Raw genomic sequence first — 25,996 nt, 5'->3', positions numbered from 1 at the left:
TCTGTCAAATAGGGGTGTAACTGTATCAATCCAAAATGCTCTGGTGTGGCCTTGCCCTGGTGTTCTGTAGCTGGCAGCACCTACTAAGTTATTCAGTCATCGACTCACTCACTAGATCATAATGAGATCTTCATTTTTATCTTTACAATGAAGTAATTTTTGTATTACTGTACAAAAAAAGAATTATTCTTCCCACATCCCTAAGAAAAAAGGGGGAGACTACTGGCGATACCAACTTTCTTTTTACAAAATGACAGCAAGGTACAGGGTTGGCCACTCTGGCTTTGATGACTGCCAGGTTCTGATTCATAGAAATAAATTTAATGAAAGTATGAAATTTGACCAATTGAGTATTGAAATTTGAAGAGGTGTTTAGTGTTCTATACCCGTAAGTGATTTATGTCAAATGAAAAAAAAGTAGAGAATATAGGTAAGTAAAAATAATAAAATAACCCCACTAGTCACAGATTTGTTGTATTTCATTCTTATCTCTTTTTGCAAATATATGACAATGTATGATTTTATTAGCAAATCTATGTATTGCATTTTCCTTTGCTGTGACTTAATGGAAAAAATAATTTTCCCAAAGAATATGTTATGTTAGACTTCTTAAACACTCAGATTGCAAACAAAAAAAAATTAAGCTAAAAGTCATGTGTTAAATATTGATTGATGTTTATAAATTATATTTAGATTTCTTCCTCAATCTCTGTCTTTCTTTGATTTATAACAGAATATGTTTTTGGCCATCATCAATGACACTTACTCTGAAGTTAAATCTGATCTGGCCCAGCAGAAAGCTGAAATGGAACTCTCAGATCTTATCAGAAAGGTATGACAAGTTCTAGTTCTCAGATTTATTTCATTTTTTTACATAAAATTAACCTTTTTTTAGCCATATTCCCAAATCAACATTGATACCTTGACAGTGATTAAAATAAATAGTAGGTTGCTATATTTCAGGAATAATTTGAATGTTCTCTATCTTGGAACTAAAGATAAATATACTGCTCTCTTGAATTTAAATACTGGGACTACTTTAATACACCAGAATTCTCAATAATCTCTAAACTCTTAATATTTGAGCTGCTGGTCTCCTTCCTTTTTTTCATTTTGACATCTCCTCTGCTTGGCTTTCACTTCCTACTCCAGACTTCAGAATAAATTAAAAGGGAATATTGTGAGTTCATTTCTACTTCTATCTTAATTACTATTTTGAAAAAGAAAAGACTGTGTTATAAACAATATAAACATTACTTCAATAATAAAACAATAATTTTAAAAGAGCAAAAACTGTAGAGGCAAATATTTTGTAGTTCATACTTTACTGACCCTTGACCTTCCATGGAAGTTTTAAAATAGCCAGAGGAAAAGGTACCTGGATTAAGACCAGTCTAAGGGCCTGAGAACTTTCACTTTGTACCTTCTCAGGAAATGTTTCATTGTTCAATGGAAGGGCAGGACAGGAAAGTTGGGCAGCTTTGTTCTCAATGTGACTTCTTTATTTGGTTTGAAGCAACAAATAATTACATCTAAAGGGCACAATTTGTTTGTTCCCTAACATCACTTAGCTAAGCGTCAGTGACTCCTTGTCTGTACTATGTTGTCTGTGAATCATATTGTAACAGAGAACAAAGTCTCTTGGATGAAGACCTAAGATTTGTGCTATCCTGAGTTTTATACAGTTGACTACATATTAGGAAATCTCTTGTGCATAGACAAGCAGTCCTCTTCCACAAATTGGAGTTAACATCAGCTTCTCAACACAGTTCAAATTTCTGTTACCATGTGTATGTTAACTGAGTATTAATTGTGAATGTACAGGGCAACTTAACTACTGGCCTGAAGGCTATAAATCACTATATAAATAGTGGATGTACATTATAACCAGTAACTAATAATGTCAAAATCTAATGTGATTGGTTACTGAGTATCTTCTATTCAGTTCATGCACAAAACTTTAGCATTGCCTTGTTGTTTCCCAGTTATAAACCCATGTAACATTTTTCAAAAATGCACAATTGAATGAATAGCCCAAAGATGAATAGGTCAAAGATGAAAATACATCAAAGAAATAAAGAATGTCATGCTGGAAGTGATATTGAAAACGGTGGAATGGCATTATAGAAGAAACAGCAAGTCCAAGGCTGTTGATCCTGCTACCGCTATAGCTCAGGAGATGCAGCTAGAACATAGTGAAGGCAAATTTATCAACATAAATGAGCAAGTGATTGTGATGAAAAGGATGCCAATCTCAGAGAATCTGATGCCAACCAAAAACTTCCCACTAAAGGAAATCTTGTAGATATTTCATAATATTGAACGTGCAAAGAATAAAATATTGAAAGCTAATCCATATTAGGAAAGAACTATGATAACTCACAGAGATAGAAAAATTGCTCATTGTCTGTCATATCTTACTCAACAAGAAGGCATCAAGCTTCTATGGATAAAGTTTTTAACAGAGAAAATGTGTTAAATATCAGTGTACTAAATATATGCTGGAATATTTTTTATTTCTCTATATAGTTGTATTGAATATTAAGGAAGCTTTCAGTGATTTGACAGAAAGTTTTGAAGTTCGCTAGCAATCATAATTTTCCCCACTGATCAATAGCGTCACTTTGCACAGCATATTTACAGCCCATGTAAAACAACTGCCTATAGTTTATTAGCAAAAAAATCTTCATCTGCATTTCATTGGAATTTTTAACATACTTAGCATGTGTAAGGAAATTACTGAGGGCCTCCCTGGTGGCGCAGCGGTTGAGCGGTTGAGCGCTGCGTTGCGCAGCTGCCCGCAGCCTCTGCAGTGCCAGTTCGATCCCCAGCTGCTCCCCGGCCACCGGAGGAGGGTCCCACATGGCGCGCAGACCTCTCCTGCTGCCCGCTGCTCCCCTCAGCAGTGTCCTTCGGTCCTTCTGCCTGCTCTGCTCCCCGCTCTGGCTCTGGTGAATTCTCTCACCCTCCTGCGCTTCTGACTGTACCCAGTGCTTGTATAAATAAATAAATAAATAAATAAATAAATCTTAAAAAAAAAAAGGAAATTACCGAGCATGAGCTAATACAGAAAATAAAAATTAATTAATAAATTTATAACATTAATAAAAATTAATCCATAATGCAGGTTTCTCAATATTCAGAAGAACTGTTCCACATTCAGCTGTCAGAGAACTATGGAATGTAATGATACCATTTTTATAACCTGAACTTAAACACATATATGAGCAAAGGGCCCTTAGTCCTTGATTTATTAAAGGGCTGACACTTTCCATATCACTCTTCCAAGAGGATATATTATTCATTCACTCAAATCATACTTGAGTGATCAACTTATGTCAGACACTGTTCTGGTCACAGGGTTTACATTAGTTGTTTCGATAAATGGAACATAAAGCAGATGTGAAAGGAGAATTCATTAAACCTAGTCTTTTCTTTTTGACAGGCCTACCATAAAGCCTTGGTCAAACTAAAACTGAAAAAAAATACAGTGGATGATATTTCAGAGAGTCTGCGGCAAGGGGGAGGCAAATTAAATTTTGACGAACTTCGACAAGATCTCAAAGGGTAAGAATTGTACTTCCTGAGCCCTGGGAAAGTCCTCATGTAAAGATAAATTCTTGGTGACAGGGTATTTCTGGTCCAAGTACTCAGGGACACATTTTTTTTAGAGGTGGACTCTTTGGGGACCGTATTGCAACAAGAGCACTGGTCCTGGTGCAACAGTTCCTCCTCTCAGCAATTTGATGACTTTGTGTTTGGGCATGAATGAGTTCATCTATAACCTCTCAATAATTTCAGGAAGGGCCACACTGATGCAGAGATCGAGGCAATATTCACAAAGTATGATCAGGATGGAGACCAAGAACTGACTGAACATGAACATCAGCAGATGAGAGATGACTTGGAAAAAGAGAGGGTGGGTACAGTTTTGAAGAACGTGATTAAATTTGATTTAGCATTTAGCACTGTAGGTGAAAACACCTACAGTGTTTCAGACACCATACTAACTAGTGGGTTATTGATGTTTGCACTAGCTCACACTCTTTCGTTCTCTGTGTGTGTGTGTGTGTGTGTGTTTATTTGTGTATTTTTCTGAAAGGATATATATTGCACAGCGATGTATAAAGATGTACTATAATTTACCTTAAATGTAAAAATATCAAAATGAAGAACAAAGTGAAACAAAACTTAAACTATGAATGAAACTAAAATATGTATTCTGTAAACCCACATGTGCTTATTAAGACTGGGCTACAGATTTGGCTTTAAGCTTTCTGGTAATCGATATAAGAGAAATCTGAGTAGTTGCATAATATACAGTGTCCATAAGAATGGGAAAAAATTTCTCAGAAGATTAAAAGTTAATTGATCTTCAACATTTATTATAAAATAAAATTAAGAGTTTCCTTCCATTTGAAAACTTAAGCGATTAAGAGTAACCTTTCAGGGCCTCCGTGGTGGCGCCCAAGGGTTAAGTCTCAGCACTATCAAGCCATCAGCAGCCACTAAGTTCCATCCCCCTCTGGCCAGGGAGCTACCCACGTGGTGCAGTGGTGTAGCTGACCTCTTCTCTCTCTCCCACTGCTCCCCTCAGCAGTGTATTTCAATCTATCTGTTCTGTTCCCCACTCTGTCTCAATACACACACCTCTAGCCTGTACCCCAGTTCTTGTATGCATAAATAAATAAATCCTTAACCAAAAAAAAAGTACACTTTCATGGGTTTTTATAATCAGAAATAATTAAAAGCTTTAATATAAATTTAAAACATAAATGGTTAAACAAACAAATTCATTATCATTGAGATACAGAAAATACTGCTAAGTATTATACACAATAATCATTTCCCTACTGGAAAATGAGAGAACCCCAGTTGCTCCTAAGCTCTCCCCACAGAATATGGCAGTAAATGAAACACTTCACTGGTGATAGTAAAATGCAAAAAGAAGATAATGAGCAAAATTATTATCAGATTATGTTTAGTTAAAATTCTTTACTATTAAATCCTTCCTACTTTGGAACTATTAAATGTGTGATCCTATGAAAATGTGATAATATATATTTCTTCATTTACTTTTTTTTTTGCCTTGTTGTGTTTTTAATATTCTTTTTCATGCAAACAAAAAGTTAACAACTCATTAAAATCTGTATTGAAAATTTGCCAAGCTGTGATATGGAAAAGCATGGGAATCACAGTTTGATATTAACCACAGAAATGTCCTAGTAAATAGCACACATCTTTTTCCTTTTTTGCTTAAGCCTGTGGGATCTGGGTGTTCCTGTCTCCCACTTATTGACCCTATGTTCTTCAGGATGACCTGGACTTCGATCACAGCTCTTTACCACGTCCCATAAGCAGCCGAAGTTTCCCGCGAAGTCTGGATGACTCTGAGGAGGATGACGATGAAGACAGTGGTCATAGCTCCAGAAGGAGGGGCAGCATCTCCAGCGGGGTTTCTTATGAAGAGTTTCAAGTGTGAGTATAAATGAGCTGGCAGGATCAGGATCTGGGTTGACAAGAGTCCTTAGGAGACCAAGCAATTTCTCCTAGCTCTTCCAACTCAATCCTTTCAGTTCATTAGTAGCAAAATACAGTTTTTTTAAAATAACTTTTCTTGCTCTTTTCTCTTTATAAAATAATGTGCTCATTATAGAAAAAAATGGCAAATAAAGACAAGTAAAAGGAAACATGAAAATCTCATATTCACACCAACCAAAAATGCCAATGAACATTTTGGTGTTTCTGTCTCCATTTGCATGTGTTTATTTTTTCTTTGTTTTTGTGGCCTAGTACTTACATGGTATATCCTGAAGAATGTTTTACATGCACTTGGAAAGAGAGTATGTTTTGCTGTTGAGTGGTCGGTAGATGTTTGTTATGTCTGGTTGGTTTATTGTGCTATTCAATTCTCCTGTTTATTTTCCTGCCTAGTTCTATCTACTGTTTGAAAAGTGGGGTATTCAAGTCCCCACTATTTTAATTAAATTATCAATGTATCCTTTCTTTTCTGTCTGGGATCTCTTGCTTTCACCCTGAAGAACTTCCTTAGTATTTCATCTAAGCAGGTCTGCTTGCGATGATTTTTCTCAGTTTCTATTTATCTGGGACTCTATTTCACCTTCATTTCTTTCTCAGCTCCATTCTTCCTGGTAAAAGGACAGCTTAACCTTGCTGAGGTATGTGATGAATCATTTTTACGTTGCTACTTCCAAGATTTGTCTTTTTCATTATCTTTCAATATTTTCACTCTAATGTGTCTCAGTATAGACCTCTTTGAATTTTTCCTGCCTGGTTTCATCAAGTATCTTGAATGTGCACTGTTTTCATCAAGTCTGGGAAGTTTCCGCCATTATTTCTATTCGAAGAATTTTTTATCTCCCGTCTCTTCTCTCCTGGGACTTCCATTATGCATATGTTGGGATCCTTCATAGAATAGTACCTGACATTCTCTAATTTTCTGTTCATTTTTCTTTATTCTTTTTTTTCTCCATTCAAATTGTATAGACTGTGTGTGCTTTTGTGCTTTTCTTCTGCCAGTTCAATGGTGCAATGAATTTTTCATTTCATTTATTGTTATTTTTATCTCCAAATCTTTTTTTGCTTCCTTTTAGCAGTCTCACTCTCCTTATTGATATTCCCTATTTGATAAATGTCATCATACCATTATTTTTTGAAGCATGAGTTCTTATAGTTTTCTGAATATATTTATAATTTGTTTATTTTTAATTTTTATATTATTTTTTACATAACTGTTCATGTTTAAACAATATTTGCTTCCCCCTACCCCCTCAGGAATAGTCCCCATAGAGTTTCCTTCACCAGTGCACCTGTGCACCATCACCTCAGTCCCCTGTGCTCCTCCCTCCCTCCCTCTGATCCCTCTCCCTCTTCCTCCCCTGCAGGATGTCTCTGATTTATAATTGTCCATTTTTGCTTTGTTGTGTTTTGTACTGTTAGTATTTTTCACACTGATGTCTTATGTGGTCCCCCAATATTCAAATAAACCAACGAGTAGTTGATCTCCTGCAACAACTAGCCTCCTCTTAAGTGCTCGTCATCACAAAATCACAATCTCCATAGTTTTCAAGAGCACTCTTGTGCTTGCATTTCCCCACACTTTGTTCCAAATAAAGCCAGATGAAAGCTTTGTCACTCTCTGTCCACCCACCTGCTTCTCCCTGGAGGCAAAATCTCTGTTCCATTGCTCTAGATCTAGGGGCAGGGACAAATGGCTCTGGCCTCTCAAAATGACACACTCCTGATTCTTGAGCAAGCCTGGGCTGGCAGCCTGCTCTTTCAGCTCTGCTGAAATGACAGCTCCACCCTACAATTGGAATAGAGAAAGTGAGCCTCATTCCTCTTAGCCATTGTTGCCTGGATTTGAACCTCTGCAATGTGGTTGAGAGTGGAGGCATAGGAAAGGGAAATGCTGGCACCCTGCCTTTCCTTGACAGGGAGCTGAGGGCAGAGGAAGCCCTGTGTTTTTTGCTACACACATACACACACACACACTCTCTCCACAGTGTCATTTACATCACATCAAGCTGGAATACAGGCGAGAGGGAACCAATTAGGGCTCAAATGTCATAGATTCTTACTCCTCTGACTGAAATTCAGTCATTTATTTTAAATAAATACATGTATGTACTTAATGCCCTTAAGAAAACTTTTAAAAATAATATTTTTAAATAATTTTCAATTGTTACAGTTGTTTCACTGGGAATAATACCTACAGAGACCTTCCTTGTGCCATCATTCTAGAGGTTGTCTCCAATTTATAGTTTTTTAAATGTTTGCATAGCATTCTGTTTACTCAAAATAATAAAAACATAACCATTAGTATACTATTATCTGATTGCTTTATCAATATTTATGAGCATAGTTTTATTTCACTATTTTGTTGCAAAGTAATATTGGCATCTCCTTAGAATTCCATTGTATAAATAAATAAAAAATATTTAAATAATCTCACTAATTTTATTGTAACCATTTTTCAGTGACCCCCCTAATAGTATGCAGAGCTCTAATTAATACCTTTGTAGCCAGAAATTACACATATACTTGTTTCCTTTAGAAAATTTTCCAATAAAATGAAATATTTAAATAAAAGGATAGGCATATGTTTTTAAGATGTCTTTCTGATATGATGTTGACTTGCAAAAAAAGTTGTACCACTGAGCACTCCCACAGCAGTGTATCAGAGTTTGCCTGTAAAGTCTGAGGCTATTTAGAAAGGGTTTTCTCCCCCGTCTCTTCCCATCTTCCATTTACTGAAAGAACGCTATGCTAAAAGTCAATTTCAATTGTAATATTGAGACTTTTTTTTTAATATGCCATTGTTTTATAATAATACAGAGTCTCAGGAGTCCAGCTACACACCTCCATAAATGTATGTATCACCACAACCACCACCAAAGTTCTAATACCTGTCATCACTATCCAACTGATCCCTTCCACCTGTTCATCCTCCCTCTCCCACTCACCGTACTCTTTCCCCCTGATACCCACCACTTTTTTGTCAGATCATCACATTGTTGAAGAAAAATTACATAGTCCTGTGAAAAGCCAGATGAGCTGAAAGGAGAACACAAGATGACTTTGCCCCTCTTAATTGTGGTTTCCACAGTCTGGTGAGAAGAGTGGACCGGATGGAGCACTCCATCGGCAGCATTGTGTCCAAGATCGATGCGGTGATCGTGAAGCTGGAGATTATGGAGCGAGCCAAACTGAAGAGGCGAGAGGTGCTGGGAAGGTTGTTGGATGGAGTGGCCGAGGTAAGTGGTCATGGGAAACAGAAATGCTCTGATTCTATATAACACTGGGGAAGTCATATTTGTAACCCATAATCAGAGAAATTTCTATTTCTCCATAACTGCAAATCATTGCAGATCCCGATGATAATCTGGAGGTTCCACTTTCTTAGTATTCCACACACCCGTGGTCCTGGCTTCATTGGACTATACAATTAGGCAAAAAATTTACTCAGTGACTGAGAATTGCTATTATATGCTGCAAATCTCCAACTTTCCCTAATAACAGATTCTCTGGCTCCCAGATTTCCTAAGGCAGTTTTGAAGTACAAGAGTATGCATCACCCTGCCCCCAACATCCTGGTTTCTTTTTTCTTTATTAGGACGAAAGACTAGGTCGTGACAGTGAAATCCACAGGGAGCAGATGGAGCGCTTAGTGCGGGAAGAGTTGGAACGCTGGGAATCCGATGATGCAGCTTCCCAAATAAATCATGGTTTAGGCACACCAGTGGGACCAACTGGTCAACCTCGCCCCAGAAGCTCCCGCCCTTCTTCCTCTCAGTCTACAGAGGGACTAGAAGGTGGAAGTGGAAATGGTAGTTCCAATATCCATGTTTAGGATGTGCATTTGTATATGAGTTCCTAATAGCAAGAAGACGGCTGTCCTGAGTTGCCATAACAAGTACACTATTTTTGTGCCCTGACTACCATACGATGCTGGTCTTTGTGACCAGTTATTAATTCTTCTGCACTTTAATTTATTTTAGGGAAATTTTGTCCATGGATCAAAGGAGATTTTTTTTTCTTATTCTCATATAGGAAATGTAGGTGTAAATATTGAGGAAAAATATCATTGTATAATTATATTAAGTGGTATGCCCACTTGCTACCATGCCTGAGCCCTCTCAGTTGACAATGAAGTAGCCTTTTTAAGCTAGAAGAGAACTATCAAAAGGCTTCTGAGTTTTATTTCCAATTACATAAATCAGTATTGTCATTTTGGCCCACCATGTGAAAGGAAAGTAGGGGCCTTCCTTTTCACTCAGGCTTAGCTCATGGGTGTAATACACAGCTTTCTTTTAAGAAAGGAAACTTATTTCAACTACCTTCCTGGGGTAAACTTTTCTAAAATATGAGCTGGAAAAGAACTCCAATCATAGAATGTGTATGTAGTCATTATGCTAGAATTTGTATGACTGATTAAGATATTGAATATTATGCTTTTTTGTTATTTTACCATAACTAATGTCTTTGGGACTGACCATAATTTTTACACTTATTTTCATTCTCATATGCTGCATGAAACCACCAAAGATCCATTATGGGCAAAAATCTCATTTCTAACCATATCTTACGAGAATTAAAAGAAGTTCAATCACCATATTTGACTTTCTCTAAAAATTGGTTTAGAATGAAAATGCATCATTTGATTGAATTTATTTGAAACTGATTTAAAGTTTTAATCTAGGAAGAGCAATTTACTCAAATTTTTTAGTATATACAGAAAATTTTAACTCAGTGAATATGATCATTTTAAATAAAATTTCAATTTTGAAATTCATATAAAAATATTGTAAAACTTAAGTTTGAATTTTATACTTTTTTTAAAAAACATGTAACTCAAAAACTCTTGACCGGTGCTTCAAAACTAGAATTTGTAATCTAAGTGGAGTTCAATTTCATGAAAAGGAGGTTTTGATATTGAAAGGTCATCCATTATATAAAGTTACCTGCCAGTTTGAATTTGCAGCTTTTTTTCCCCCACTATAGAGGGTCTTACAAAATTTATGGGAAGAAATCTATTTCTCAATAAAAAGCAAAAATCATATTTTTCAGAAGTTTGAGTAAGATGACTTTCTAAGAGCTAATGGGATAAGCCAGATGCTGGACTCTTACTTGGAAAAGATAGAAGTGAGGCCTGTTTTTAAATGTTATGTTTCATATTCACATAGTATTCATTTAATTGGTAGAGTATGTCAGTCAAATCTTCAGTGGAAACATGAGCAGACAAACCCACTTCTATGGAAGTGCTACACATTGAATCTCTTTAATATTTCCCACAGCTTCATCTCCATTTTTACTTTTTGTGAATATGCTACACAAAGTTCTTTATTACTAGGTACTAAGGTTTGCATTCCAGGGATATTGAGTGTATGTATTTATGTATGTGTACCATTGTGTTACATGTAAACAAACTTCAATTTGAAGTGCAGCTTTTATGTGGTATCCATGTATATTGACTGTGTGCCATATATTAATATTGGCCACTATAAAGTCTTTTTATAATACTTATACTGTTTTTTCATGTCCCCTATAAAATTTTGCTAAATTCTTTCTTTTTACCTATAAATTACATATTTCTTTCCTCTGTAGTCATATAGAATTCCCTACTCATCCCTTCCCTTTCATCTCCCCTCTATAATGATATTATTAAAAAGATGTTACATATGCAATCTTTCTCAACAATTGAGATTCATTAATATGTAATATTGAGCACTTTACTTATTAATAAAGACTTGATATCATAGCAGGTGTAAGAATTGTTTGTTCTCTAAGCGTTGTCTAAGTAGAAGCAGTTGGGTCATTTGCCTAGTGAGACTACTAGTGAAACTTTAGACTTTGGAAAAGTCATCTACTCTCTATATGTCCAAAAGTAGCATGACCGACATATTATTCTTCTGTGTTTACTACATGACATGCACATTTCAGGTTACTAATTAACCTTTAAACACAGAGCTATCATGCAAGGTGGTTTAGTCTCTTTCAGAAATAGATCCTGAAACAAGGATTTTCTGGCAGGTGGTTTACTTGGGTAGCATAGACAACATGGATAGTGGAATGGAGAAAGCAGGGAAGGGTAGACAGTTAATAAAGGATATATCATCGGATCTGCTAACAGTGGAGAATGTCAAAGTTTAATTCCTGTAGTGAAACTGTGATTAACAGTATAGAACACACAACTCAGGAAATAAGACTTGAGTTGGAAGGCATCTTTGGGAGAATGGTAGTAATTCCCTAGCATTTCCAGTAGACAGAACAACCCTTCCTGGCTTCTGAGCAACCCCAGAGAGAGAACTACGCACTGGAGGTTAGAAGTCAGTAGACACACAAAGGTCATGGGCAAGGTACACACAGTGCCCACTACATGTTATCATGCATAAACCAACTATGATTTCCAGTCCCTGAGCATTCCATACAAATGGCATCCGACGGAGTTGTTCTACTCAGTGACTCACCCATCAAACAGGGAGAGGTTTAAAGTAGAGGGAAAATACCAATGAGCTAAGATTTTTTTTCCTCTCTCTCTACTTATGGGGCATGTCACCATGACAAGACATCTGGTTTTGCTGAAAACTTCAGTTCCTCATTTGGAATTTGGAATTAATATTGTGTCTCCCTCACAATATTTTTTGAAAAATAAGAAGATCTGTGTGAAAGTAAGGTAAAACTAAAATTTCCATTACAGATAGAAAAATGTAATATAAATAGCTAGTTCAGAAACTTGCTCAACAAAACTGATCTGTTGAATCAACGGAAAGGAAAGGAATTCCTGCTGATGTCAATTTTGAAAGGTAAGTAAAGGAGATTGATGTTGCCAAATGTTCATTTGAAATCACCTAATAGTCTTTTCTATAAACTAGTGTATGTGTGTATTTTGTGATGGGAGCTATATTATGTGTAGTTTTGTGTACTGCTCTTTCATATTCTATCACAAACATGACATGTATCCTGATTTTTTTAATAACTACAGAGTGGTGCATTCTATGAATTAACCAAACTTATTCACCCCTCCCCTGATATTGGACATTTGATTGTTTCAGGTTTTCATTATAACTGATAATACTATGATTCACATACTTAGACATAAATATTTTTCACATTTCTGATTATTTTCTTACAGAATTCTTTATAAAAAAACTTCCCAGAAATGTAATTGTCAAACAATTCCTTAGAAAATTGGCACCAATTTATACAAGAGCCAAAATTATGAATGTCGATTTGCTGAACTGTCCACGTAAGAAATTCTTTTTTTAAGCAAAATTGTTTTAATTGAATTTAAAAAGAAGAAAAGCACGAAAATGAACACATACTGAACTGCAAATGTCTCCCCAAAAGAGAGGATTTTTTAGTGATTTTTTCTAGTGCTTAAAAAGAAATACATTCAAAGCCTTAGAAAATGTTTTTTGGTTTTTTTTTAAGATTTTTATTTATTTATTTACACAAGAACCAGGGTACAGGCCAGATTTGCGGGAGGGTGAGAGGTTTCACCAGAGACAGAGCGGGGATCAGAACAGGCAGACTGACTGAAACACACTGCTGAGGGGAGCAGCGAGCATGACAGGAGAGGTCTGCTGCGCCATGTGGGATCCTTGCCAGCTGGCCAGGATCGAACTGGCGCTGCAGAGACTGCAGACAGCTTCACAGCGCTGCACTCAACCGCCTGCGCCACCAGGGGAGGCCCGAAAATGGGGATATTTTTGACTGCAGAATGGAGGCTACTGGAGGGCAGAGAGGTTGGAGGTGGGAACAGGGAGGGCGGGGCCCAGTGGCAGATGATAAAGTACTATGTGTGCTTGATGATGGGTATGAGGACATGAGAACCTATTCCCCTAAATCACATACAATGTTGTAAACCAATGTTACCACAATAAAGGAAAAAAAGGGATATATTAATGGGTGTAGGTTTCAGTTTCAAGGGTATAAAACAAAGATCACAGAATAAAACTGGAAAAGATTAATTTTTGCCAGTTCAATAAGTAAAAAGTGCAATCAATTTTAAAATTCCTTATAGTTTTCATTTGTTCATATGACTCGCCTGTGTTTTCTCACGTGTTTCTGATCTTCTACTGAGTGAAGGAAATATTTTATGCCCTTGTGGATAGGGTTGGCCCAAAGATGTAGTAAAAATGATAGATTATCCTTTATTACCCAACATAAATAGTAAGGCGACTGACTAGGGCATCCAATTGAGGTGGTGGTGGTAGCTGACTGTACTGCACCCAGAGGAATGAAAAAATTGTATACATAGAGGAGCATCTTTAACTTGCACCTACCACATGGAGTAAACACATTCAGAAATGTTTGGTCATCTACAAAATAGAAGGATCATATTAAGATCTATCTTGAAAATGTCAATTATGACCTAAGTTAAAAACTCTCAGAATTTTTGCGCCTCCCCTGGTGGCACAGGCAGTTGAGCACAGCGCTGTGAAGCTGTCCGCAGCCTCTGCAGCACCGGTTCGATCCCGGCCGGCCTGCGAGGGTCCCACATGGCGAAGCAGACCTCTCCTGTCTCGCCCGCTGCTCCCCTCAGCAGTGTATTTCATCAGTCTACCTGTTCTGATCCCCGCTATGTCTCTGGTGAATCCTCTCACCCTCCCACGCCTCTTGCCTGTACCCCAGTTCTTGTATAAATAAATAAATAAATCTTAAAAAAAAAAACTCAGGAGTTTTGAAAACAAAGTATCTTTGATAAGTGCAATACTCAGTAATCTTTGGCGGCTCCAAGTACTACCAGAAAATCTAAATGCTATGAAACTCACTCCTAAGAGTTATATTGAATGTTCATAGAATGCTGTTAGCACAAATGTAATTTTTATACCGATCAAACTCTTAATATATCATACAAATCGGCATGCCACTGAACGGAATGCACAGTTTGCAAATGTAGAAAAAGGTGTTAGCAATTTTTATCTATTTCTCTGGGTCCAGCTTTTTTTTTTAAAGATTTATTTTTATTTATTTTATTTTATTTATTCATACAAGAGCTGGGGTACAGACCAGAGTCGTGGAAGGGTGAGAGGATTCACCAGAGACAGAGTGGGGAGCAGAACAGGCAGACAGACCGAAAGCACTGCTGTGGGGAGCAGTGGGCGAGGCAAGAGAGGTCTGCCTTGCCATGCGGGATTTTCCCTGGCCAGCCTGGAATAGAACCAGCGCTGAGGAGCCCGTGGAAAGCTTCACAGCACTGTGTTCAACCGTCTGCGCCACTGGGGAGACCCTGGGTCCAGATTTTGAACTTAAAACATGCAAACCAGAAACACATATGAGATGAAATTTTCCAATGCTTTATTTTATTCAAGTCTGTTGTTTAAGTCAACAAAACATACTTGTTTTTACAATTGGAGCAAAGCATAGTTTAAAGGTTTGAAAAGAAGTCCTCCATGTTATGAGTTTAAAATAAAAATATTTTTGTAGAGATGATTATGCATTCTCTATTTTACCCTGAAATCTCCTCTTTTGAATAAATCCAAGCAGAAATCTGTCCAAAGTCTCCATATAAAGCAGAATGGTTTTTTGGTCAATTTTTTCCACCATTAAGATTTCTAATATATCTGTGTGGAAAAATTGAGTCAGGTCCTCCACTGGTGGTGCAGGTGATTGAGCACACTGCTGTGACACTGTCGGCAGCCTCTGCAGCACTGGTTCTATCCTGGCCGCCTGCGAGGGTCCCACATGGTGCAGCAGACCTCTCCTGTCTCACCCACTGCTTCCCTCAGCAGTGTATTTCATCAGTCTGCCTGTTCTGTTCCCCACTCTGTCTCTGGTGAATTCTCTCATCCTCCTGTGCATATGGCCTGTACCCCAGTTCTTGTGTAAATAAATAAATAAAACTTTAACCTCCCCCCAAAAAAAAGATTTCTAATATACAATGCCTTCTATATGCATAATCTTTTAAAGATTAAATGATTTATGCATACAAGAACTGGGGTACAGGCCAGAGGTGTGGGGGATGAGAGGATTCACCAGAGCAGAGTGGGGAACAGAACAGGCAGACTGACTGAAATACACTGCTGAGGGGAGCAACAGGTGAGTCAGGAGAGGTCTGCTGCACCATGTGGGAATGTGGGATGCTCCCTGGTTGGGGATTGAACTCGTACTGCAGTGACTGCGGATACCTTCATAGGTTGCGCCTTAACAACTTGTGCCACCAGAGAGCCCTCTATATGCATAATTTTTGAAGTTGATTTTATATATGTTGTGCCATATGCTTCTTACATCAATCTAATAAACGGAAGCATTTGAAAATCCTTCATCCCTATTACATTTTCTCCTTCAGCTCCACACTGTACCCATTTCTGCCATTTCCTCCATAGAGATCCTTTATGAGAAGTTCATTTAGAAAAATAAATTCTGGGGCCTCCCTGGTGGCGCAGCGGTTGAGTGCTGGGTTGCGAAGCTGCCCGCGGCCTCTGCGGCGCCGGTTCGATCCCTGGCTGCTCCCAGGCCACCGGAGGAGGGTCCCACATGGTGCGCAGACCTCTCCTGCCGTCCGCTGCTCCCCTCAGCAGTGTACTTCGGTCCTTCTGCCTGCTCTGCTCCCTGCTCTGGCTTGGTGAATTCTCTCACCCTCCCGTGCTTCTGACTGTACCCAGTACATGTATAAACAAAACAAACAAACAAACAAACAAACAAACAAACAAATAAAACATGCCTCTATTAAAAAATAAAAAAATAATAAAAAATACTTTAAAAAAAAGAAAAATAAATTCTGTATGTTGTTTATGTGCATCTAAATTCTAGATCTTGTTCTTTTTTTCTTACTACACTGTGTTATTAAGATGTATTTCTTCTGCAGTTATGATGATGATTATGTAAAATTTTCCGAGGGCGCAGTCAGTCGTATTTTGTTTATCCATCCCGCTAGTGAAGGCTTTGATGCTATTTCAAAATCTTCGTGAATAATTCCTTTATTGATTCGTCATGAGCTCCTGCACAAGTATGTAACAGGAACCAGAGTGCTGAGTCTCAAATACATAAATACTTAACTTTACTCAGAACTGCTGACTTGGCCTTCAGTGAGACTGCCCCCCCTATAATTCCACTCGGCACGCAAGTATCCATGTCTTTGCAGGTTCTGTGCCATCCAGCTTTCTACTCTTTGTTAATGAATGGCTTTAAAGTTAGGTGGCATTTTATTTTTCCTTTCTCTGTTCCTAATAAGGTTGAACATCCATCATATTGTTGGTTATCGTTTGGGTTTCTCTTTTCATAAATTTCCCATTCAAACCCATAAACCTGTACTACCGTTTGAGCTAATGGGAAACCAGTATGTTTTTGTTCATTGTTGATTTTACCACAGTGTCAAGGTCTTTTTGTTGTTGTTTTGCAAAAGTTACTAGTATGGTTTAAGTATTAATCCTTATCAGTTTGGGACCTTGTTAATAATCTCCTATCCAACTGATAACTTTCTCTATGTCTATTTAGTTTCATGTAGTAAAATCCATCTTTTCTTTTTTTCTTTTTCTTTTTGCTTTATTATTTGTGTTTGGAGGGTTTTAAAAAGACTTTCATGACACATAAACCTTTTATTTATTAAACTTGTAGTTTCACCTTTCACATTTAATACATCCTAAGATCAACTTTGCATAAAAGTCTATATGCAATTTTTCCCATATAATGAACCAGTTTTTTCAACACTTTCTAAAAAGCCATTTTTCATACTAACCCCTGATGTGTTAATAAAGTTCAGGTTTAGTGTATGTGTGTCTTTTTTTTTTAATTCTTTAGCCTTTTACACCAATCTGTAAGTATTTCTGCACAATGGTTTTTATTACTATGACTTTGTACACTGTGTCTTCATATGCAGTAAGTTCTTCATATGGGATCTACTCTTTTGCCTTTTTAATTGACTAGGCTATTTCTGTGCTTATGTTTATTTTCCTGTTGAAACTCAGTTGTAATTGTATTGAGTTAATGAGCTTAGGGAGAACAGGCATCTTTATAATGTCAGAACGTAACTCTACATTGATTTAGAACTTCCTTAATTTGTTTTTATTACTATTACACACAGAATTGTGCTTTCCATTACATTTCCTATTGTTGATATAGTGAAAAATTATTAATCTTTTATAAATGAAACTTGGATCATCACACTCCTTTACCAATGCCAACAGATTGTGTTGGTTAATCGTTGGGTTTTCAATGTAGAAAACAATCTCATTTGTAAATGAGCGTAGTATGATGTTGGAGAATAGCAGTGATAGTAGGCATACTTGTCTTATTTCTGGTCTTAAAGGGAATGAGTTTTAGTTTGTGTTCCTCTCAAAGAAAAACCAAGACAAGGATTTTGGTTCAGATAATTTATTTGGAAGGTCATTTTAGGAAACTGGAGTAGAAACAGAGAGTGAGCTAGGAAAGGAGGAAATGTCGAGGCTATGTGTGTCATTGAAGTTGTCTCTGTAAGGGGCCAGAGCTCAGCTCCACCTCTGAGAACACCGCAGAATACCTCCCATAATCCCCAGGCTGGGGAGCACATGCTGGGTTATTTGTCCACTGACTGTGATTTCTATTGGCGAAAGGGGTGTGCTGCGGTTATTAATACCCCTGCACTTTAAAGGTTACACTTGTACTTTGGACTGAGCAGTTTCTTTCAGCTTTGGAGAAGTCTTGCGGCAGACAAGTGAAAAGATTTATGGTTCGGGCTTGAGCAGGGAGGCTGTCAATATGAGGAAAATGTCCCCACGGCTGTGCACATAGCAGGTGCACAGAGAAGACATGACAGAGTACCAGAAGCATCTTTTCCTCACTCTCTTAGCCTCCTTTCCAGGTGCAATCATCAACAACTTCACTACTGAGGTTTCAAAGCCCTCAGTTCCCTTATCCTCAATCAGACCGTGAGTTGTTTGTGGATTGCCTGTTCACTGCAACCACTGACTTACCTCTGTGAATTTTCTGCCCTGTTATGTAGCATCTAAGTCCAGTCTCTTGTAACAGGGACAACCAATGTGATCATTCCTTTCTTTTCCTGCTGTTCTACCATTTTGTGAGGATCTCAGTGACTATGTAGCAAACATCATTGCAGATTCAGTGGAACACAGCCTGTATTTCCAGTGGAAAATGCCCCACCCCCCATTCTTGAGGATTTGGGAGATCCAATGCAGCAGAGACAGGAAGCATAGACAGGAGTAGGCTAATGGACATAGACAGCTGCAGAGACAGGAAGCATAGATTCTAGGAGTAGGCTAATGGGAATTTTATAGAGAAGCCATTATCACTTGGTATACAAGCATATGAATTCTGTTGGGAGCAGGCACTCTTGGGTGATGGCAAAGGTCTACAAACTTCCCATAGAAGATCAACTAATAAATTTTGGGCTTTATGGACCAAAATGTTCTATGTCACAACTGCTTTGCCATCAGTAGTGCAAAACTAGCCCCACAGACATTGCAAATGTGAATGAGCATGACTGTATTTCAATAAAGTTTTATTTATAAAAACAAGGAGTAGATGCAAATTATAATTTGTCCTCCTCTGGTTTAAAGCATAGAACACATCTGGAGATGGTGCTCCAGCCTTGCAAACAGTGTCAGCCAGGAACTAGCACTAGCATGAAGCTAATAACCAGTGTGGTGCCCTCTGAGATATAACCATAGTGGCTAACATGTATTGAGCTCATCCTACGAGCCAAGTATCTCTAGGCACTTTACATGCATTACCGTAATTAATTTTCATGCTCCTATGGAGGTAGATATATTAGAATCCCTATTCCATGGATGAGAAATACAGAGTAAGTGAAGCCAATCAAGGCCACATCTGGTGAGTGGAAGATGACAAGAGGAGAGGGAAACTTACCTGGGTAACCACAGAGATTAGAAGCCCTGTGTTATCCTCACAGCCTCTGAAACACTTCTTTTAAGTACATCTCTCTAGCTGTCAAAGAGCTCACCATGTGAATTTTTGACATTGCAAATATGAAAAAGCATGACTGGAACCAAGGGATCACTGGAACCAAGGGATGCAGCGCAGCCTTGGAGCTTTTCCCACTTTAGTGCTGTGGCAAGCAATATAATTCCACTCCCTTGACAGCCTACGGCAGCTACCATTTTGACCTGGTGGTGGAGTCAGCGTGGGTAATCCTAATTCTTTCCTCCTCTCCCAGCCCTTTGGTCCCTGAACAACCTCCTGCTTTTGATTTCTGCAGGTAGGGTGCCTTGGATTTGTCAGGTGCCTCTTTTGGGGGGGGCCTTGGAGCTCAGCTTTAGACTCTGCCTGTTTGGCTGAACATTTGCCCATAAGGGGATGGTTGATTTCCAAATTTATCAGGTGACTGTATCTTGAACTTTTCTTCTCTTCTATTCCTTTTGAACCTCTCACTGATTAAAAATCTTTGTGCACACTAAAGTTTGACTTTTATGTATAGGGTGGTGTAAGGACAAGAATGGCCAAAGGGCAGGTTTTCTGATCCCATGCAGACCAGGTAAAGAAGGAGTTAGAGTCCTCAGCGGTTTTTTGCAGGTCCTTTATTGGGGTTCACCAGACATATGGCAGGCAGGGGTGCTGGGGGGCCGGGAGGCTGGCAGGCCTCCCAGCCCCCAGCAAGTCTTCACTCTATCTGGGCTCTCCGACGTTCTCTGCTTCTCTCTCGGCTTCTGCTATTTCTTTCTCGGCTTCTCTTTCGGCTTCTACTGGCGTCCCCATGACGCTGCCCCCAAAAGCACAGTCTTGGCACAGGTGTACCCACTTCAGGTGCCCGCCATCAGGCATGCATTCAGGACCAAAGGGTTCCCTCATCTATCCTGATGGCAGGAGGGCAGAAAAGCCTGATTTTTTACCTTGCCCTACAGGTGGGCATGAACCCTTAGAAAGAGTAACAAGGAACTTTTCTATTAACAGTCTGGGGTCCCTGGACACCCCTCAGTTTTACCTGGTATCATAACTTCTATTTGAAGCCCACTGTCCACATGCTGGCTTTTGCAAAAGTGACCCACCAAGGTGATTTGTCAGTCACCCAGGTAATACTACAGGATTAGAGTCAAATCTTAGGTAGGAAGTAAGCTATGTGACTGTTTGACTGGGTCTCTCAAACTCAGGTTTACGCCTCTGTAAAATGAAAAATATGGAGTAATTTGGGGTTCTCGAAACAGTGTACTGTCAAGTCCATGCTGGTTGGCAAAGAAAAGAGGTCAAACTGAGGGGCTAGCCATCACTTGCATCAAAGCAGCAACAATTTCAGCCGTCATTGATCAAAGACATATATGCTCTTCTGTGCAGTTATGGGTAATAAAATGATGCTGCTGGTTAAAAAGGTTTGATTCACTTATAGCAGGAATATAGTGGAACCAAATAAGACATCAGTGTAAAAAAATAGTAACAGTACAAAACACAACACAGCAAAAATGGACAATTATATATCAGAGTCATACTGCAGGGGAGGGAGGAGGAGGGAGAGTGATTAAAGGGAGGTAGGGAGGAGCACAGGTGTAGGGTAAGGTAAAAGGCATCAGGCTTTTCTGCCCTCCCGCCATCCGGATAGATGAGGGAACCCTGTGACCCTGAATGCCTGATGGCGGGCACCTGAAGTGGGTACACCTGCGCTAAGACTGTGCTTTTTAAGGGCAGCGTCACGGGGATGGTAGTAGAAGAAGCCGAGAAGCAGCAGAAGCTGAAGGAGAAGCCGAGAAAGAAGCAAAGAAGCAGAAGCAGAGAGCCCAGAGAGCCCACGGATTTGCTGGGGGCTGGGAGGACTGCCAGCCTCCCTGCCCCCCAGCACCCCCTGCCTGCCATATGCCTGGTGAACCCCAATAAAAACCCTGCAAAAGCCACTGAGGACTCTGACTCCTTTACCCAGTCTGCTGGATCATAGAAAACCTGCACTGTGTCCGTTCCTGACCTTACAACAGGGGACTGAGGTGATGGTGCACGGGTACATTAGTGAAGGAAACTCTATGGGGACTATACCTGAGGGGGTGGGGGAATGCAAATATTGTTTAAACATGAAAAAATGTAAAAAAATAAAAAAATATAAAAAATAAAATAATTGAATTTAATAAAAGCAGTGACTGAAAATGTATGAAATGATAATCTAAATATTTGCTTCACATTCCTATCATCTCTAATTTGATTTATAATCCCCAAATGTCTTATTTTTCCTTCAATTCCAATAACAGTAATTTAAATGTGACTTTAGACTGCAATTCATATTAAACTTAAAAAATACTGCAAAGAAGTCAGTTGACCTCATATCTTTCCAACCATCAAGACAACATTATAAATCATAAAAGAAATCACTACTTCGGAAAATAATAAATACATATGTAACATGGTGAAATGTCCCTACAAGAGAACAGAAATAAAACTATGAATAAACAAAAAAAAGGTTTGAATAGTAAGTGGTGTTAATGAGCTCATTTGGTTCTAAATGTAATTCCTGTCATTTATGTCTATTGTAGCGTAAGGAAAAATGTCAGGCTTTTCTGCCCTCTCGCCATCAGGATAGATGACGGATCCTTGCGGTCCTGAATGCATGCCTGATGGCGGGCACCTGGAGTAGGGTGTGGGCATAGGTAGATGGGATTCACCTGGGCTAAAACTGGGCTTTTAAGGTCAGCGTCACGGGGATGCCAGCAGAAGCTAAGAAGTCGAGAACGAACAGAAGCCAAGAGAGAAGCAGAGAAGGCCGGAGAGCCCAGATAGAGTGAAGACTTGCTGGGGGCTGGGAGGCCTGCCAGCCTCCCGAATCCCCAGCACCCCTGCCTGCCGTGTGCCTGGTAATCCCAATAAAAGACCTGCAAAAACCACTGAGAACCCTGACTCCTCCTTTACCTGGTCTGCTGGATATCAGAAAACCTGCTCAGTGGTCATTCCTGCCACTACACTATACAAAATATATGGCTTTGAACAAAATTGTTACCTGGTAATTGATTCAAAGAGATCAAATTATATTGAATATAGGTTAATTAGCTTTTAAAAAAATTTTTTTTGAAGATTTATTTTTATAAGAACCAGGGTACAGGCCAGAGATGCGGGAGGGTGAGAGGATTCACCAGAGACAGAGTGGGGAACAGAATAGGCAGACTGACGAAATACACTGTTGAGGGGAGCAGCAGGTGCAACAGGAGAGGTCTGCCGCGCCACGTGGGACCCTCGCAGGCCGGCAGGGATTGAACCTGCGCTGCAGAGGCTGCGAACACCTTCACAGTGCTGCACTCAACCGCCTGTGCCACCAGGAGAGGCCCTAAGTTAATTAGCTTTAATTGCTTATTACAACCCAACTCAAATGGAATTACCAGATCACCCCTTGAAGATTTTAACTCAGCAGGGGTGGGGGCGGGGAACCATAGTCTTTCCTTCACTCCTTGCGTTCTTACATAAGCATCCCAGATTAAGAGATGCTTAATGACTAGCTTGGGAAACCCCACCTTAGGTAACAGCAAAGGTACGTACAAGTGTATGGGATAGAAAATAAAAGTTATTTCAATTTAGAATATATCTTAATCTGTAATATGTTGATATGTGGAGATGAAAAGGCAATCAGTAAGCATGAGGCAATCACTTTTTAGTTTAGTTATTGTTTAGTTTAGAGACAGAAGGTCAAGATGGAAGCTATGTTTGGTAAACTTCCTGATTTTTTTCTTTAGAATCTTTTTCCCACTGAGGATAAACACTAAGCTCTGAGAATGAAGTGAGGATGCTGATAATCACCTGCACTGTCTTGGTAAAATGAATTGTTACAACTATTCAGGATAGCTTGACACACAAATTCCTATGGAACTTAATACTTTGAATTATCCTTAAATCCTAATTCTGTCTTTACCAGGGAATCCTCTGATCTGTTTCATACTTGAGAGAAGAATGTCACATGTGAATGTCTTCATAACATTTTACTATTTAAATTAGTAAACTGGTGCTTTGGCTGATGGATCTCTTTCGAGGATGGCTAGTATGAATTCATTCCTCAGATCATAGCAATCCCCTTAGAAGCCCTGAAAAATAAAAGTGAAATCCAACTCCTGAACATGGCCTGATCGCCACTGGTAGCTTGCACTCTAACCCCTCTCAGCGATACTTAATGTTATCACAGAGACTGTGCAGACAGAGCAACTTCAAAATTAATTCCAGATATAGAAACCTGCTTACTTTTGTATCTTCTGACAAAAGATTGGAATAGGAGAAGGAGAGTAGGGAGTAGTAGTTAAAGGGATGAGTCACATATTAGGAAGCAATATATTGGGCCTCCCCAGTGGCGCAGCGGTTGAGCGCTGGGTTGCGAAGCTGCCCACGGCCTCTGCGGCGCCGGTTCGATCCCCAGCTGCTCCCCCACCACCGGAGGAGGGGCCCACATGGCGCGCAGACCTCTCCTGCCACCCGCTGCTCCCCCCAGCAGTGTACCTCCGTCCTTCTGCCCGCCCTGGCTCTGGTGAATTCTCTCACCCTCCCGCGCTTCTGACTGTACCCAGTGCATGTATAAACAAAACAAACAAACAAATAAATAAAAAACATGCCTCTATAAAAAATAAAGAAAGAAAGAAAGAAGCAATATATTTATTCTATTAGGCTGAGAGAGTTTCAATATACTATCTTGAAGATCAAATATTTTAATAAAATTAGCAGCAATTTCTTAGAAATCCAGTTTATCATTTTAATTATGATTTCACAGGAAGCAGAATAACTGTTTGGCAGAGATCTCTCTACAAACTCTGGCCTGCAGGACAGATCTGGTTCCCCTGCCTGTGTCACATAGCCATTGAGCTAAGAACCAGTTTTAACAATTTTCAAGAATGATTTTAAATTCCTTTACATTCTTGAAAATCATTAAAAATTGTATGAGGAATATAACCAAAATGAAAATGCATACATTGTACAAAGATGAAAAATGATGTAAGAATTATATAAAATAAAATATTTAAAAAATAAAATGATAAAAAATTTTTTTAAAGGACGCAAAGACTGTGAAGTATTTATTAAAGAAGCCTTCACAGAGATTGTCTGTCACCCTCTGGTCTATGGAATAAAGAAATCCTCTCTGTCCCACTCTCACGAACAAAAACGAAATGTAAAATAGACAAAACCAACCAGGTAGACAAGTCAAAGGCTGACCTTCCTTCTTTCAAAATACATTTTCCTTGATCTTAGCAGCTTTGAGTTCAAATCTGCATATTAGACGATTCAAAGTATTTTGATACTAATACAAGTTAAAGAAGTTATAGAATCATACCAAGGATGTTAAAAGTGAACTTGGCTCTTCTTGAAGGTAGTTGAAAAATGGACAGTGAAATACAAACAATCATGATTCATAAAATTTTAAAGCTAAAAGAAATTCCCATTCCCACATACAAAGAGAATTCAAAGACTGTAAGGGTATATAAAACAAAGAACATGAAATGCAATATAAGTACAAAGAACTTTATTTAATCTTTATGATTTCCATGTGAGGTAGGTAAAGCAACCATTTAATTTTTTAAACCAGGACATTAAAAATAATTGAAGGGCATGTTAAACTATGTAACTTTTTGAAAATATTTTTAATTGTATATGCACTTTATTACATTGGTGGACCAATAAAAATTTTACTCAAACTCTATTTTCAAAATAACTTTCATAATACACCACATGAAACTTGTTTGGATTATATGTTTATGTGTACAAAAATAATGGGATTTATTTTGAAATGTATTTTTTACCATGAATACCAGCCAAAATATTTAATAACGCAATGACTAAGAGATGCTCTGAAACCAATGATATTCACAACCTTCTGCTACATCCAAAACAAAAATTATTTAGACACGGTACAAGAGGTATCATAAAACACATATAGTTCTGTCACAAAAGAATGTAAAACAAAATAACAAAATAAAACAAAAAGTATAGACTTTCTATAAAGGTAGTATCTCCAGTAAAACCCATAGCCCAACAGCAATCCTCACAGACTTCAGGCATCATAAAGACCTTGCATGTCATCGACTTACCAACATGTGACAGGTTGTTCTTCTCAAAGGACAGTACAACATGCACAGAGTTCAACCAACCCCTACTGCTGAAAGTGCAGACATCAGTAGTGACTGTCAGTACATCAGTGTTGGTAGGAGCCCATGCTTTTGAATGCATATAGTCTCCATATCTGCAATCTAATCTGTTCTGGGACCCACTGAGCAAGCACTGGGGTGTCCAAACTATGTATTTAAAAATATGAGTAATTCGACTTTTCAAACATGTAGATAGTATTGAGGTTAATAAAATTCCTATTTAACAACCATAAAGGAGGGAGAACACATCAAAAACAAACAGATAAATATGTACACTCCCTATTCAAAAACTCTCTCTTCAACCTACTGTTATATGACAAAATCCAACAAGTTAATTTTAACATTCTAATTGACTTTATCAAACAATTCATTTATCAGGCAGCATATCATGTAATGTAAGAAAGCGCTGCAAAAAGTTGTAGGAAATGAATTTTTTTTTTTTTTAGGTAGAAAAAGGGTGAGGTAAGAAAGAGGGAATTATTTCAGACTTAGGT

At 38.5% G+C, this 25,996-nt stretch overlaps 1 protein-coding gene across 1 annotated transcript in view; it reads left to right on the top strand.

Annotated features, from left to right (window-relative positions):
* The window catches only part of PKD2 (polycystin 2, transient receptor potential cation channel), a gene marked incomplete at both ends in the record, with an annotated part of 48,241 nt that extends 38,868 nt beyond the window's left edge, over positions 1–9,373 (top strand). Inside the window, 6 exons of the mRNA XM_084233628.1 lie at positions 734–832; positions 3,446–3,567; positions 3,802–3,919; positions 5,315–5,478; positions 8,630–8,777; positions 9,137–9,373. Of these exons, the coding sequence (XP_084089754.1) occupies positions 734–832; positions 3,446–3,567; positions 3,802–3,919; positions 5,315–5,478; positions 8,630–8,777; positions 9,137–9,373 (888 nt within the window). The remainder of the gene's footprint in view (positions 1–733; positions 833–3,445; positions 3,568–3,801; positions 3,920–5,314; positions 5,479–8,629; positions 8,778–9,136) is intronic.
* Positions 9,374–25,996: the final 16,623 nt, after the last annotated feature.

The sequence above is a fragment of the Talpa europaea genome (genome assembly GCF_964194135.1).
Source record: "Talpa europaea genome assembly, chromosome: 5".
Taxonomy (NCBI): Eukaryota; Metazoa; Chordata; class Mammalia; order Eulipotyphla; family Talpidae; genus Talpa; species Talpa europaea.
Note: the sequence above shows the minus strand (reverse complement) of the source record. Positions and strands in the feature narration are given on the sequence as shown.